The sequence below is a fragment of the Planococcus citri genome, chromosome 5 (assembly GCF_950023065.1).
Source record: "Planococcus citri chromosome 5, ihPlaCitr1.1, whole genome shotgun sequence".
Lineage (NCBI taxonomy): Eukaryota > Metazoa > Arthropoda > Insecta > Hemiptera > Pseudococcidae > Planococcus > Planococcus citri.
In genome coordinates, this window is record NC_088681.1 from 56143170 (window position 1) to 56156243 (window position 13074).

At 35.3% G+C, this 13074-nt stretch overlaps 3 protein-coding genes across 4 annotated transcripts; 1 reads left to right on the forward strand and 2 right to left on the reverse strand.

The window, feature by feature from the left end:
* Nucleotides 1–4835: 4835 nt before the first annotated feature.
* On the forward strand, nucleotides 4836–5833 carry Pfdn4 (prefoldin subunit 4). Its single transcript, XM_065366298.1, has 4 exons — nucleotides 4836–5021; nucleotides 5175–5279; nucleotides 5363–5479; nucleotides 5569–5833. Exons 1-4 carry the CDS (start codon nucleotides 4986–4988, stop codon nucleotides 5719–5721), a joined length of 411 nt encoding a protein of 136 aa, XP_065222370.1. The 5' UTR covers nucleotides 4836–4985; the 3' UTR covers nucleotides 5722–5833.
* A 68-nt stretch (nucleotides 5834–5901) lies between these two features.
* Zip102B (Zinc/iron regulated transporter-related protein 102B) lies at nucleotides 5902–8011 on the reverse strand. Of its 2 annotated transcripts, none has more exons than XM_065366297.1 (6): nucleotides 7772–8011; nucleotides 7565–7679; nucleotides 7344–7487; nucleotides 7115–7269; nucleotides 6892–7026; nucleotides 5902–6811 (listed from the first exon to the last, which is right to left on the reverse strand). In XM_065366297.1, the coding sequence occupies exons 1-6, from the start codon at nucleotides 7865–7867 to the stop codon at nucleotides 6611–6613; spliced, it is 846 nt and encodes a 281-aa protein (XP_065222369.1). In that variant the 5' UTR covers nucleotides 7868–8011; the 3' UTR covers nucleotides 5902–6610. The 2 variants fall into 2 exon arrangements, with proteins under 2 accessions (XP_065222369.1, XP_065222368.1); XM_065366296.1 differs by having other exon boundaries at nucleotides 7115–7275; nucleotides 7772–8010.
* A 3040-nt stretch (nucleotides 8012–11051) lies between these two features.
* Nucleotides 11052–13050, reverse strand: LOC135847392 (uncharacterized). The gene is made up of 3 exons (XM_065366893.1): nucleotides 12893–13050; nucleotides 12558–12686; nucleotides 11052–12489 (listed from the first exon to the last, which is right to left on the reverse strand). The coding sequence occupies exons 2-3, from the start codon at nucleotides 12668–12670 to the stop codon at nucleotides 11163–11165; spliced, it is 1440 nt and encodes a 479-aa protein (XP_065222965.1). The 5' UTR covers nucleotides 12671–12686; nucleotides 12893–13050; the 3' UTR covers nucleotides 11052–11162.
* Between the last annotated feature and the right edge of the window lie 24 nt (nucleotides 13051–13074).

Sequence of the window (13074 nt, forward strand, 5' to 3'; positions counted from 1 at the left end):
ATTCGAGCTGTAATCCTGATATATTATATTCTTTCGTCCAGTTTATAAAGGTTTCACATTGGCAATAATACAGAAAACCTTTATTATTTAATTCGTCTTCTTGCAAACCTGGAACCCCATTCAATTCTAACGATGTCAAGTTGCATAATGGAGCTATATCAAGAATCGTCATATTTCCCATATGATTTCCCATCAAATTCAACTTCTTCAAGAGGGGAAGTGAATTATTATGAAGTGTAGGCATGTACATCATTTTATTATGCTCGAGGTTGATCTCTTCTAATTTTGGACACCAGTGCAGATCCACTTGTTCGTAACTATTGAAACTGAGGTCAATCTTTATCAGATTTTTTGGCAATGGTATTTTGCAACTAGTTTCTAAAGTCGATTTAGTGAATTCCAAACTTTCTAGAGAGGTCAAGTCTTTGAATACATCAGCGTAGATTTGTTCATTACAGCCCAACCCGTGCATGTGTGAGCTTTGTGTGATAACCAAACGACGTAAGTTAGGATATTTCAGCAGTCGTTCAGCAGTGATATTAAATATAATGAAATGCGCATTGGGCCCCGGTGATAAGATGAGACCCTGTGGAAAAATCAGTCATTAATTGTGCGCCAGCGCCACATAGAAACGTGTTGGTATCCCCTCGTAGGTAGGTAGTAGGTACATACTCGTTCATACATACTTCGATGTTTTTATCAAGATTATCCGGAATTACATAAACATTGAAGTGAGGCGGACTACCTAGAGGATCAAGATGTCCACAACGCATGGTTGCTCGTGGCTCTACTTCAGGCGAACATTGGGGATTGAGAACTCTTTCCTGTTGCAAGACAATACGAATGAAACCTACGGTTCGAATTTACAGCAAAAATAATGGTCGATTTTAGTACAATAATCACAACACAAGATGTTTAGATAACAATACTCAAACATACCTACCTGTGAATAGAATTACACCTAGATTCCAATTCCAGAGGCTCATTTCAATTCGCCAGAATTCTTCGAGATATTTTCCCGATTTATGTATACATTTATTAGAAAGAATATTACTTATGCCTTGATCAGGTCTAAAGTTGATTCCCATCTGCAGAAAGATTAAGTTGGGCGTGTTTCCAAATCGTGCCAATTCATCTGTTGCAGCTATCTTCACAAAAATGTGACTTGAGGAAGGAGGAACCCATTAGAAAATTAGCTTGAGCTGCGAGTACATAAGTTTATCTTATTCAAGACAATTTTCTCGCGCAAAAATGAACACCAAATAGCTATTCAAAATTTATACTGTTTTTAACGATTTTTGCTTTTTTTAAAAAGTACGTACTTGATCAGTGAAAATGGTCAAAATAAGTCCCAAAACTAATATTAATTACCCAAATCCAAATTTCACCATTTCCAGCCATTCTGGAGCCTCCAGCGCGATTTCTTAATTTCTCCAGAATTTTGAATTTGCTCCAGAAGGAGTGAATACGAAGTTGGGCAGCTAAAAACCGAGTTGTATATTACACTCGACCTGTTTAACGAGTTTATCCACATTTGAGGGGATTTTGAGAGTGACACCTCAAAAGTGGCTTTTTGACCAGCTTTTTTAAAATTAAAAAATCCAAAAAATCAAAAGTTTCCCGTGTGTGAGGAGATTTTTGAAATTCACGTGAATCGCTGTGTTTTGTCCAAAACTAACCCACCAAATCCAAATTTCACAATTTCCAGCCATTCTGGAGCCTCCAGCGTGATTTTTCAATTTCTCCAGAATTTTGAATTTGCTCCAGAAGGCGTGAATATGCAGTTGGGCAGCTAGAAATCGAGTTGTGTATTATACTCGACCTGTTTAACGAGTGTATCCACATTTGGGCCGATTTTGAGAGTGACACCTCAAAGATGGTTTTTTGACCAGCTTTTTTCAAAATTAAAAAATCCAAAAAGTCAAAAGATAACCGTTTGTGAGGAAATTTTTGAAATTTGCACTAATCGCTGTATTTTTTATTCAAGAACTAACCCCCGGAGCGCAAATTCTACCATTTCCAGCCGTTTTGGAGCGAAAGTGACACCTCAAAAAACCACTCTTGAGATGTCACTCTCAAAATCGGCTCAAATGTGGATAAACTCGTTAAACAGGTGGTCGAGTGTAATACATAAGATGTACAACTCGATGTTTAGCTGCCCAACTTCATATTCATGCCTTCTGGAGCAAATTCAAAATTCTGGAGAAATTGAAAATCGCGATGAAGGCTCCAGAATGGTTGGAAATTGTGAAATTTGGATGGGGGGGGGCTAGTTACGGACAAAATACAGCGATTCGCGCAAATTTCAAAAATTTCCTCACATACGGGAAAGTTTTGATTTATTGGATTTTTTAATTTTTAAAATAAAGCTGCCCGATTCGCGCAAATGGCAAAATATTTTGCCAATGCCACTAGGTGTACTAATGGCAAAAAAAAGGCAATATAATGGCAAAGCTCCAACCAATGAGAAGACAGCATTTTAACTTTGCCAATGTGGCAAAAGATTAAATTTTGCCAATAAGATTGCCACTGGTGGCAATCTCATTGGTAAATGTTTTGCCTCTGTTTTACCACTGCTGGCAATCTCATTGGCAATTATTTTGCCAATGATTTTGCCACCCTATGGCAATTGATTTAGGTACCTGTAAAGAACACATTTGAAATTTGAAAATCGTTTATTTTAACGGTCAAAGTTGCTGGGAATGATGCAATTGAAAATGTCTGAAGTCGAAAATCAATCTGTACCTAATTATATGTACCTGTATACACTCATTGTAGCATTAGTATCATGTGCTTTGTTTTATCTTGTTGTAAGTAGGTACATGCATATTATGCAATTTGGTTTTCAAGTGATTCAGACGTTGTTATACAGTATTGTTTTCATTAGACTATCATTAAGGAAACTGCATAATCTAGAGACTTGGCTGGTACATGGTGAGCATAAATACACCCAAGTTATGATACCAGATTATGTGATTTCCTCAACGATCACTGTAACATAACGTCTGAATCACTTGCAATCAATTCGCAAAATACATATGTGCATAGGTATAGGAAGTTACAGATACCCACAACAAGATAAAACAAAAGTCATGGTACCTATCCCATGATAGATGTATACAGATATATGGTACTTACCGATTCATCTTCGACTTCCAGACAACATTTTCACGCATCAATTATAACCAAATTTCTGTACAACGTGTTCACTACTTCACCATCAACTGAAAACTGAACCAAAGTATGAAGTAACCAACGAGGCAGAGTGGAACATGCGCTCGACTCTGCCTAATCTCATCTTATCTTCCCCACTTCTGCGAATAGATTATTTTTTGAAATTTAACGGACAAAGTTTTGTCACTATTGGCAAAATGTTGTAAACGTTGGCAAAATGTTGTCAAAACTAGCATAAACAGAGTGTAATCTGTATTGTAGCAAGTTATCAAAATTGCCATCACTGGCATTTTTGTTTGGTTTTCATTTCAATTTGAGCTTTACCACTCTTTTGCCAAGAATGGCAAAAAAAAGTGCCAATCAAATTGCCACTGCGCGAATCGGGTGGTCAAAAAACCACTCTTGAGGTGTCACTCCCAAAATCGGCTCAAATGTAGATAAATTCGTTAAACAGGTCGAGTATAATACACAACTTGATTTTTAGCTGCCCAACTGCATATTCACGCCTTCTGGAGTAAATTCAAAATTCTGGAGAAATTGAAAAATCGCGCTGGAGGCTCCAGAATGACTGTAAATGGTAAAATTTTGATTTGAGTAATTAATATCAGTTTTGGAACTTAAGTATTTTGATCATTTTCACTGATCAAGTACACGTACTTTTTTTTTAAAAATGCATAAATCGCCAAAAACAGTAAATTTTGAATTTTCAAAAATTCCTCAAAAATCAAAAAATGTACTTGGGCAGCAGAAAATTTGGTTTTGGGGGTTTTAGACTATGCTCTTTCCAAAAATCGCGGTCACGTTCAAATCGGAATGTGACACCTCAAGAGGTTCCCTTGTAAGTCTAGTGTAAGAGGCCAAACAGACAGACAGACAGACAGACAACTTTGAAGTGAGTTTGAATAGCTAGACAAGTAGGTCAGTGACCTTCAGATGATAGGCACATATTAAGTTAATCACCTTAAGGCTCAGACCAATTTGCTTTCAGTTTTCTTTCAAAATTGGATCCAGACCAGACCGTTTCTAACCGAAATATTGATCAAACAAGGGCCATATTTATAGACATAGACGATACTTCGCAAATGCTTGGCTAAGTAGCGGATTTCTTTTCAATTTTTCTAGCAAATAACTTAAAAATTTCACATTTTTGAATTGATATATGAATACTTAAGGATCCAATCTCTCAATTTAATGATAGATCCACTTTTAGAAATTCAATCATGACTGGAAAATTAACTTTGAAAATCATTACTTAGCCAAGCAATTGCTAAGTATCGTCTATAAATATGGCCCCAATTGAATTCGAAACATTCCACTATACGTAGGTGTCGTAGGTATACCACATTTACATAGGTACTAGGTACATAGGTACTTTACTTACATTACTATGTATTAAAAACTCAAAAATGAACCCTTCTGACGTTCTGACTTCTAAGAAATTTAATTGAGTAGGTCTTTTCCCTTAGATTCCACCCTCCCGGGTATTTAAATTCCATGCCATAAAATAATGTAGTAAAAAAATTTTTTTCAACAAATTGAATTGACGTTGCACCTCATCATGAAATTGAGGCTCGTCAAACGTGAAGAATAATTATTTTTTGCGATATGCGATATGCACCTCCTCTTGAAATAAGTACGTACACTTTTTTCCTCCTTTCGTCCCTCTTCCCACATACTAACTACATATACATATTTGTTTCTCTCATGTGATGTGAAAAAGTACTGAAGAACTGATAAAAGTGTATCGTGATCGAAATTTCATCTAATTACATCTATTATTCGATTATTAATTAAAATTCGACATTAAAATCATGAGTGGAAGTCAGCCAAAGAGTACCTTCAATTCGGTTAGTATCTTAGTTAATCTCACCAACGTGATAACATCGCTCTTTGAAATCCATCCACCTACACCATCTACTATGGACCAGACTATAGCATCATATGCTTTTAAATCTGCCTTCAATAACCCATATAATATTTCTTTATGATCTAATTTTCAGGATACCGAAGTCCATATAACCTACGATGATCAACAACGTATCAATCAGTTCGCCAGGTTGAACGCTAAATACGAAGATTTCAAAGAAGATATCCAAATCAAAAAGGTACCCGAGAAAATGATCCCATTCAACGCCTTGAAATCTCTACATCGTTCCGCATATTAATCTCAATTCTATTTCTATTCCAGAACGATGTACAGAATTTAGAAGACGCCGTAAACGAATTAATGTTATGCGACGACGATGAACAAATCATGTACAAAGAAGGAGAAATATTCCTCTACAAATCCGTCTCTAATGCTCAGGTTAATCATCTAATTCTTCGCCAATTCAAAATATTCTCAATTTCAGTTCCACTTTAATCTAAATATTGCGATATTATTGTTCGTTACAGAATAGTTTAGAAGATTACAAAACAGAATTGCAAAACATGACTCAGAATATTGAAAAAGAAATAGTCAGTTTGAAGGAACAGATCGAAACATTGAAAGCTCACCTTTACGCGAAATTCGGCAGTAATATTCATTTGGAAAATGATGAAGAGTAATTTATACGTCGTGATTTTTCGGCATTACTTTTGTATTCTTTTATATTATCGTCTTGTTGTGGAATCGTAACTATTGTAACCTTTAGATTAAAAATGAAGCTAATTAATTTCACATGTGTTCTGTCTTCTGTCTGCTGTGTCGTCGTTGTATTTGATGAGAATTAAAACACGACATCGATATACGTAAAAAACAAGATGACATTTTATTTAATCGAAATATTAACATCTTAAAAATAAAAATATATTATCACATTATGAACTTTTTACAATCAAGCAGAATTATTAAAAATAACAACAGAATTACCTATTCTCGTAAATGATGTAGTAAGTAAAAAAAAAAAAAAAAAAAGAAATCGAAGTAACTTAAACGTTTAGGAATAATTCACATTTTATAAAAAAACGAAAGTTGAAAATGACATTTTCAAAATGTAAGTATACAAACAACGAATAATGTAGAAAACAGTGTGATATGATATGCATCATTTTAAAAAAATATTCGATACAATCGATTTCGGATCTTATACAAACATCTTGAGTCATATTGTAATCAGTTATACATATAAATGAAAACGTAAGAAAAACAATATCACATTTGATAGCTGAAACTAATAAAAAAAAAAACAAAAAAAAAACGAACGAGTATGTCTCAATTTAGAAAGGTAACAAAACAGAAGAAAAAAAAACAAAACTAAATGTCAACCGTAGAAAAATTATTTAAGTTTCAAATTTGATTACAACAGCGAAGTGAGTAGACAAATGGTAACACAGCATTGAGATTTACATCAATGATGCGCGATCGATCGTTTAATAATTTCCCGTCGGACGGAATGAATCGAAGGAATACAATTCCGAAAAAATTTGATCCTATTAGCGCCGGGAATATTATTCATCAGTGAGATTCAAAGGTCAAGAAAAGCGGTAGCACCGTGCCCAGTATTAAGAAAAACAGCTGGTTCTTTTTCAACACTCCTCCGGCTCGATGAGTTACTTCGGGCAGGACGTGGACTGTGGCAACGTACAGGAATGTGCCAGCACTGAATAGCATAGCTATTCCGGTAGCGTTGACAGAACTGAGCGATTCTTTTCCTTCCTGTAGATGAGAATATTTATCGATGAATCACACGTTAATCAATTTCATAAGATGGGGAGTAGGAGTATTATCGACTTTACCTGACTGATACCGAAATACGTCACTAGAGCTGAAATAGGAGCCGAGGCTGAAAAAGCCAATAAGTGTTTCTTGATTCGTATCCGATCGAGACCTTCGTGAAGTAGAAACGTAACCAAAGCGAAAGAAGCTGGGGCCTGAATAATAATAATCATTAATAGTTACGTCAAACAATACGTCACGGTCTATTTACTTCGTCGTAACGTAAGTACCAGAGCGACATACCTTATGCAGCATGATCGCGATAAAAATAATAATCTCGACTTCGGTATGTTCGGTGGTGGCGGCAGCACCGAGAGCTACACCATCGACAGCAGCATGAACAACTAATCCTAACGTGGCAGTGACATCGTTTCTGACCTTTTGCATCAGTCCTCCTTCTACATCTTACACAAAACAATACACTTGAAACTAGATAAACGGATCTCTTATCGGGTTCCTTGTGTTAATTTACCTCGACTGCCGTGTCTCGAAGAGCACTGGTCAATTAATAACATCAGCACGAACCCAATAACAAGAGTGAATCCCATAACAACGGGCATGCTATCCTCCATAGATTGGATGGTTTTCGTAGTCGAAGCATTATTCTTGAGGTTTACTGGAATTGCGAAAAAAATATGTCAAAGGGGTGTCTTGACGAGGAGAATATTTTGGAGGTATTTGATCGATATATACTTTGTGTAGTTTGGACTGCATCGTACAGTAATCGAACACCTTCGGGTATGATTACAGCTAACGCTGTTCCTACGAGTAATCCTGCTCCGAACACAGATACGATTTGAAGTTTGGACTGAAAACAGAAAAGACATGATTAGATCTCTGTGAGGTGTTTTATTTCGTAATTGAAGCGTAAGGAATAGATTAATTCGAGTATCAACTTACTTCTGAGAATGTTACAGACAATGGAATGAAACCAGCTGCATAGCTAGCAACGAACATGAAAAGCGATAGCAAAATGAGGGAGTAGGCGCCGTCCATTTGGAACTAGAGTTGTAAATTCAATTGGGATACCAAATACTATAACATTTTTGTAAATTTACCTCGAAATGCACAAAAATAACTGAGAAATTGATCAACGTTTCAGTATTATTTTCTCCTTTCTCTTTCCAAAACAACAAAAATCAAATAAGATAAGTTATCAATTTTTGATTGGAATTTGCGTTGGAGAATTGAATCAATTGTATGTAAATTACCAACCGTAATTACTTATTTGCTCTGAATTCAGATTTTATATTAAATTATTTATTCGAAAAAAAAAATATGAATTTCATGAATAATGTGAATATTCTTGATTTATGCAGTAAGTATTGTATATTTTAGGCAAGAAAATGATACAAATCATAATACCTTTTTTTCAAAGGGATCCAACTAAAAAGTAAAAAGTTCCGGTGATCCTCTCAGGATCAGCTGCTCTCTGCCTCTCTCAGTCTCTCGTCTCTCCTCAGCACTCAGTTTAATTTTCTGATGGGATTGCCGGATTGGAAGGTTGAGGACTGAGGAGTGAGGACGTGAGAACCTTAAGTAAGAGAGGTAAGGTAAAAGAGTAAAACGGTAAAAGTATTTTTTTGGCTCAAAATTCCACAAAAAAATTCCCCAAAAATAGTCGAAAATGCGATTGGGCAGCTACAACTTTGGGAATCGTCTCTTCCGGCTACAAGTCGAGTTTCCCGGGAATTGGGTGCGATTTGGAGTCTGCTCATTTGAAAAGGTATTTTTGGGCTCAAAATTTTCAAAAATTGTCCAAAAATGGTCGAAAAAGGTTACTGGGCAATTACAACTTTGGGAATCGTCTTTTTTAGTCACAAGTCGAGTATCATGAAGTTTGGACATGAAATCGAGTCTTTGTACCCAAAAGAAGCATTTTTTTGGACACAAAATTATTTCAAAAATGGCTCAAAAATTGTCGAAAATTTGGAATTGTCTGAAACTCGACTTTTGATTAAAAAATAAGATTCTCAAAGTTGTAACTGCACAATCACATTTTTCGTCTGTTTTTGGACAATTTTTTGGAAATTTTGAGCGCAGAAATGAAAAATATTTCTCCTACTAGTCGGGGGGGGGGGCATAAGGATAACTTGCACCCCCTGCCGATCCTACGGGACAACTTTTCTCTCAAAGGGGGAGTCCTAAGGAATATTTCTACCCCTTGTCCTCAAAAAAAAAAGTGGCCCTACTTACAAAATGGCGGCTATTTTGATTGACAGGTCAGCCGAAATCGCAGATTTTGCGTTCCAACATACGACTAGCATAAAATTTTTAAACCGTACAAAGGTAGATCGAAAGAGCAGGCAAAAATTCATCACCTGTCAAAATTTCAAGTGCTAAAGTGCTTTTTTCGATTTTTGGTGAATTTTCAAAAATCAGATTTTGGCCAAAATGTGGGAAAAAATCAAAATTTTACCAAATTGACCTAGAAATCTGAAATTTGAGGTATACCCTATTTTCGACCTGCCAAATCGATTGGAAACTGCTTCAAACCGTTTAGAGCAGTTCTGGAGCCTCCAGAAAATTTTTGAAACTAGAAATTCTCAATAAATTTCATCAAATGGAGAAGGAAAGCCGAAATTAATTATGCAAACTAATTTCAAAACGCTATGAAGTTGACTGGAGGTGAATTTTAAATCGTTTTGGAGCCTCCAGTAGTTTTTTGAAAATTACTGGAGCCTCCAGTTAATTTTTGAAGCTTGAAATTTCCCCAAAATTTCCTCAAAATGGGGATGGAAAGCTGAAATTAACCATGCACTCCAATTTTAACACCCTCTGAAGACGACTTCAGGTGGGTTCAAGTAATTTTGGAGTCTCCAGTGACTTTTGAAAGATTTTATGGCATTTTTAGCAGAATTGAAATTTCCAAAATGTAGCTGGAACCTTCAAAACCATTATTGTATTGGAATTAGTTTGCAGAGTAAATTTCGGCTTGCTAACCCCATTTGATGAAATTTTGGGGAAATTTCAAGCTTCAAAAATCTGCTGGAGTCTTCAGTAATTTTCAAAAAATCACTGCTGGAGGCTTCAAAACGACTTGAAATTCACCTGCAGTCGACTTCATAGCGTATTTATATTAGTTTGCAGAATTAATTTCAGCTTTTCAACTCCATTTGATGAAATTTTGAGAGAATTTCGAGTTTTAAAAATCTGCTGGAGGCTCCAGAACTGCTCTAAACGGTTTGAAAAAGTTTCTAATCAATTTGGCAGGTCGATAATAGGGTATATATCTCAAATTTCAGCTTTCTAGACCAATTTGGTAAAATTTTGATTTTTTTCACATTTTGGCCAAAATTTGATTTTTGAAAATTCACCAAAAATCGAAAAAGGCAGTTTAGCACTTGAAATTTTGACAGGTGATGAATTTTTGCCTCCTTTTTCGATCTACCTTTGTACGGTTTAAAAAATTTTATGCTAGTCCTGTCCTAAGATTTTAAAATATGATTCTTTTAGTCCGCCCGGATATGATAAAGGGGGAAAAATTTCGAGACGTAAATTTTATTTTTGGATTTTTGCTTTTTGGAAAGTTAAAAAAATATATATCGTACCTATTAAAAATAAAAATTGATAAAATTGTGATAGAAGGATTCAATTTGAATTAGGTTTGTGCTTGTGTTTCGATCTCTGGATTCGCATTGGGATGCTTCCGATTCGTTTTGGAGCCTCCAGCGGATTTTTAGACTTTCTAGTTATCAAAAAACACCACCACAATATAAATTAATTTGAATTGGCAAAAACACATTTTGAAAATTTGAGATTTAATCTATCAAAGGAGGTAATAAGAATGGTCAATTCAATGTTGTGATGGCTGAACTTCAATGGCGAGCTCTTCTCATGGGATTTTTCATTTTTTTTAGAATCCAGAAAATCAAAAAATCCTTCGAACATTTCAATCCAACAGGGCTGAAAATCAAAACTAATCGATTTGGAAAGTTGGAGACTTGGCTGGAACCAAATTTCAGTTTCTTCTTTCAACATAATCAAATTTTATTCGTGTTTTTTTTAATAAAAAATTATTAATCTTGAAATTTAAAATTTTTCTCAGAAGTCAAAAAAATATAAAATTAAGATTTTGAAATTGGTTTGATTTCAAGATATTTTATAATATGAAAACACAGAGCGTAATCACACAATAATTGTAAAGCTTTCGATAGAAGAAAAATTTTCCAACACTAAATATTACAACAAAGTTATATTCAAACACTCGATAAAAATCAATATAGAAAGAGTTGAACAAAATGAAACAGCTCATTTAGAGTAAACATAAAAAAAAAATTATCAAAACATCTCAATAAATCACAATTTCTTCAACGACAATGATTTCATCAGGATCATCACTCGATTGTAAATGGTCATCAGTGTTATCCATATTATCACTTGGTTCATCTGACGTTGAATTTTTACGATCGTTTGAGCTAAGCTGATACGAATCTGAAATATTTTTTCGCCCCTCGCCAGGTATATATTTTGAATCACGGTTTTCAGATTTCTTACTAATTGACGTAGACCGTTCTTGTTTCAGTACAGAAGCTGGCTCCTCACTGCTCGTCGTCGGTTCTTCGATGTAAACAAACGGATACATACCACATGATTTGAATTTATCCACAATATACCTCTGTATGGTAACCTTTGAAAGTAAATCTTCGACTAAAGATATGGCAGGGTGCTGAATGACCGAATCGTACCGTACTCTCATGCAATCCTGATCTCTGAGCACTTCCAAGGGGAATCCAGACATTGTACTTAAAGGATTGAGGAATTGAGACGCGTTTCTAGGGATTGCCAAAAGAACGATTTCGTTACATTGGCAAAATTCCATCAATGGTAAACTCGTACAGAAGAAATCCTCGTCGATAAATATAACGATTGGAAAGGTGGCTTTGGTTTCAACCAGATAAGGATGAAGTATATTGCTAACGTATTCGAAGAAAGATTCGCCGGTGAGTAGGCAAGATTCACTAGACAAAACTCCCCATTTACCAGACACCTTTTCAGCCATATCGGCGAATATTTTCGAATTCTTCGTGATAATCAAAGGAGGTGCTATTGTGCCTGCAGCATTGGCAGTTAGAAAAAACGCGTACGTGTTCTCGCTATACGTCTTGGAAGCTAATTTATGCGAACATTTTCTATTCAACGACGTTAAACTGCTATCTTTATTGACAGCTACGACGATTTCATTCATTACCCAAATTCTACTCGGATCTTGGAGCAATTCCGAACATCGTTTCTCTTTCAGGAGTGATTCGATATTTTCATGCCATTGTATCACATCGTCGTCTACTAAAACATCGAACGATTTTTGACTCGAGTGTTTTAGCAACTGAGGATGTCGTTTTCGAAAACTTTTAAACCATCCTTTTCCAGGAGTGTTGTTTTTGAACGGTATCGAATGCCTGGCCGATTCTGGAATTTGTTCGATTAAATGCTTAACGGAGAATTCGACGCTTTCTCGATCTAAAGGAAATCCACATTTGTGATTTTCCAACAGCCAATTTTCCAGTTTTGATTCGATTTCGGTACCTAGTACAGCTTGTGGGCCAGGTTTGCAGTATCCGAATGGTCTTCGACCTTTGATTTTATCAGCCAAGGTTTGCCGGGGTATTTGGTATATTCTACGAAATACATAAATCGATATTATTTGATAAAATCGATCGATTAGAGCTCAAACGAGCATACTAACTTGGCAGCTTCGCAGAGTTTATATTTTCCTTGTATCAGAGCCTCTAGTGCTTTCATGAGCTTCGTTTTGGAATACTTCATTTTTTTACCAGTTGCTGTCTTGGTTTCAGCCATTGTTCTGTTCTGTAAACTGTAACATGGTGTATATTAGTACTCATATAAAAGAAAACTGCTTAAAATTGACCCAAAAATATATTTCAAGCTGGAAAAATGATTATCTGTAGATCTTGACAGAATATGCAGCAAAGTAAAGTGGGTTTTGTGCTCCAGAACAAAAAATTTCTCATTTTCTAGACAGAAAACAAACTCTATGCTTAGCTTAATCAATGTACTTACATTACGTGTTCATAATATTAATTACAATCAATCCAGGAGAACTTTCAAATTTCAAATTTTTCAAACACCTCAGCTGATTTCTGATTTTCTGATTAGAAAAATGAAAAATCAGAATTTTTGAAAAACCAAAATAACCAAAATAAACAACAAACCAAAATCACAGATGAAATTTTGTAGAATTG

Coding starts and splice junctions, on each gene's coding strand:
- Pfdn4 (XM_065366298.1), top strand. CDS start 4,986: ATGAGTGGAAGTCAGCCAAAGAGTACCTTCAATTCG. Junction 5,280..5,362: donor AAGATATCCAAATCAAAAAG/GTACCCGAGAAA, acceptor TTTCTATTCCAG/AACGATGTACAGAATTTAGA. Junction 5,480..5,568: donor AATCCGTCTCTAATGCTCAG/GTTAATCATCTA, acceptor TGTTCGTTACAG/AATAGTTTAGAAGATTACAA.
- Zip102B (XM_065366296.1), bottom strand. CDS start 7,867: ATGGACGGCGCCTACTCCCTCATTTTGCTATCGCTTTTCATGTTCGTT. Junction 7,276..7,343: donor TTCGAGACACGGCAGTCGAG/GTAAATTAACAC, acceptor GTTTTGTGTAAG/ATGTAGAAGGAGGACTGATG. Junction 7,027..7,114: donor TCGCGATCATGCTGCATAAG/GTATGTCGCTCT, acceptor ATTATTATTCAG/GCCCCAGCTTCTTTCGCTTT.
- LOC135847392 (XM_065366893.1), bottom strand. CDS start 12,670: ATGGCTGAAACCAAGACAGCAACTGGTAAAAAAATGAAGTATTCCAAA. Junction 12,490..12,557: donor AAACTCTGCGAAGCTGCCAA/GTTAGTATGCTC, acceptor TGTATTTCGTAG/AATATACCAAATACCCCGGC.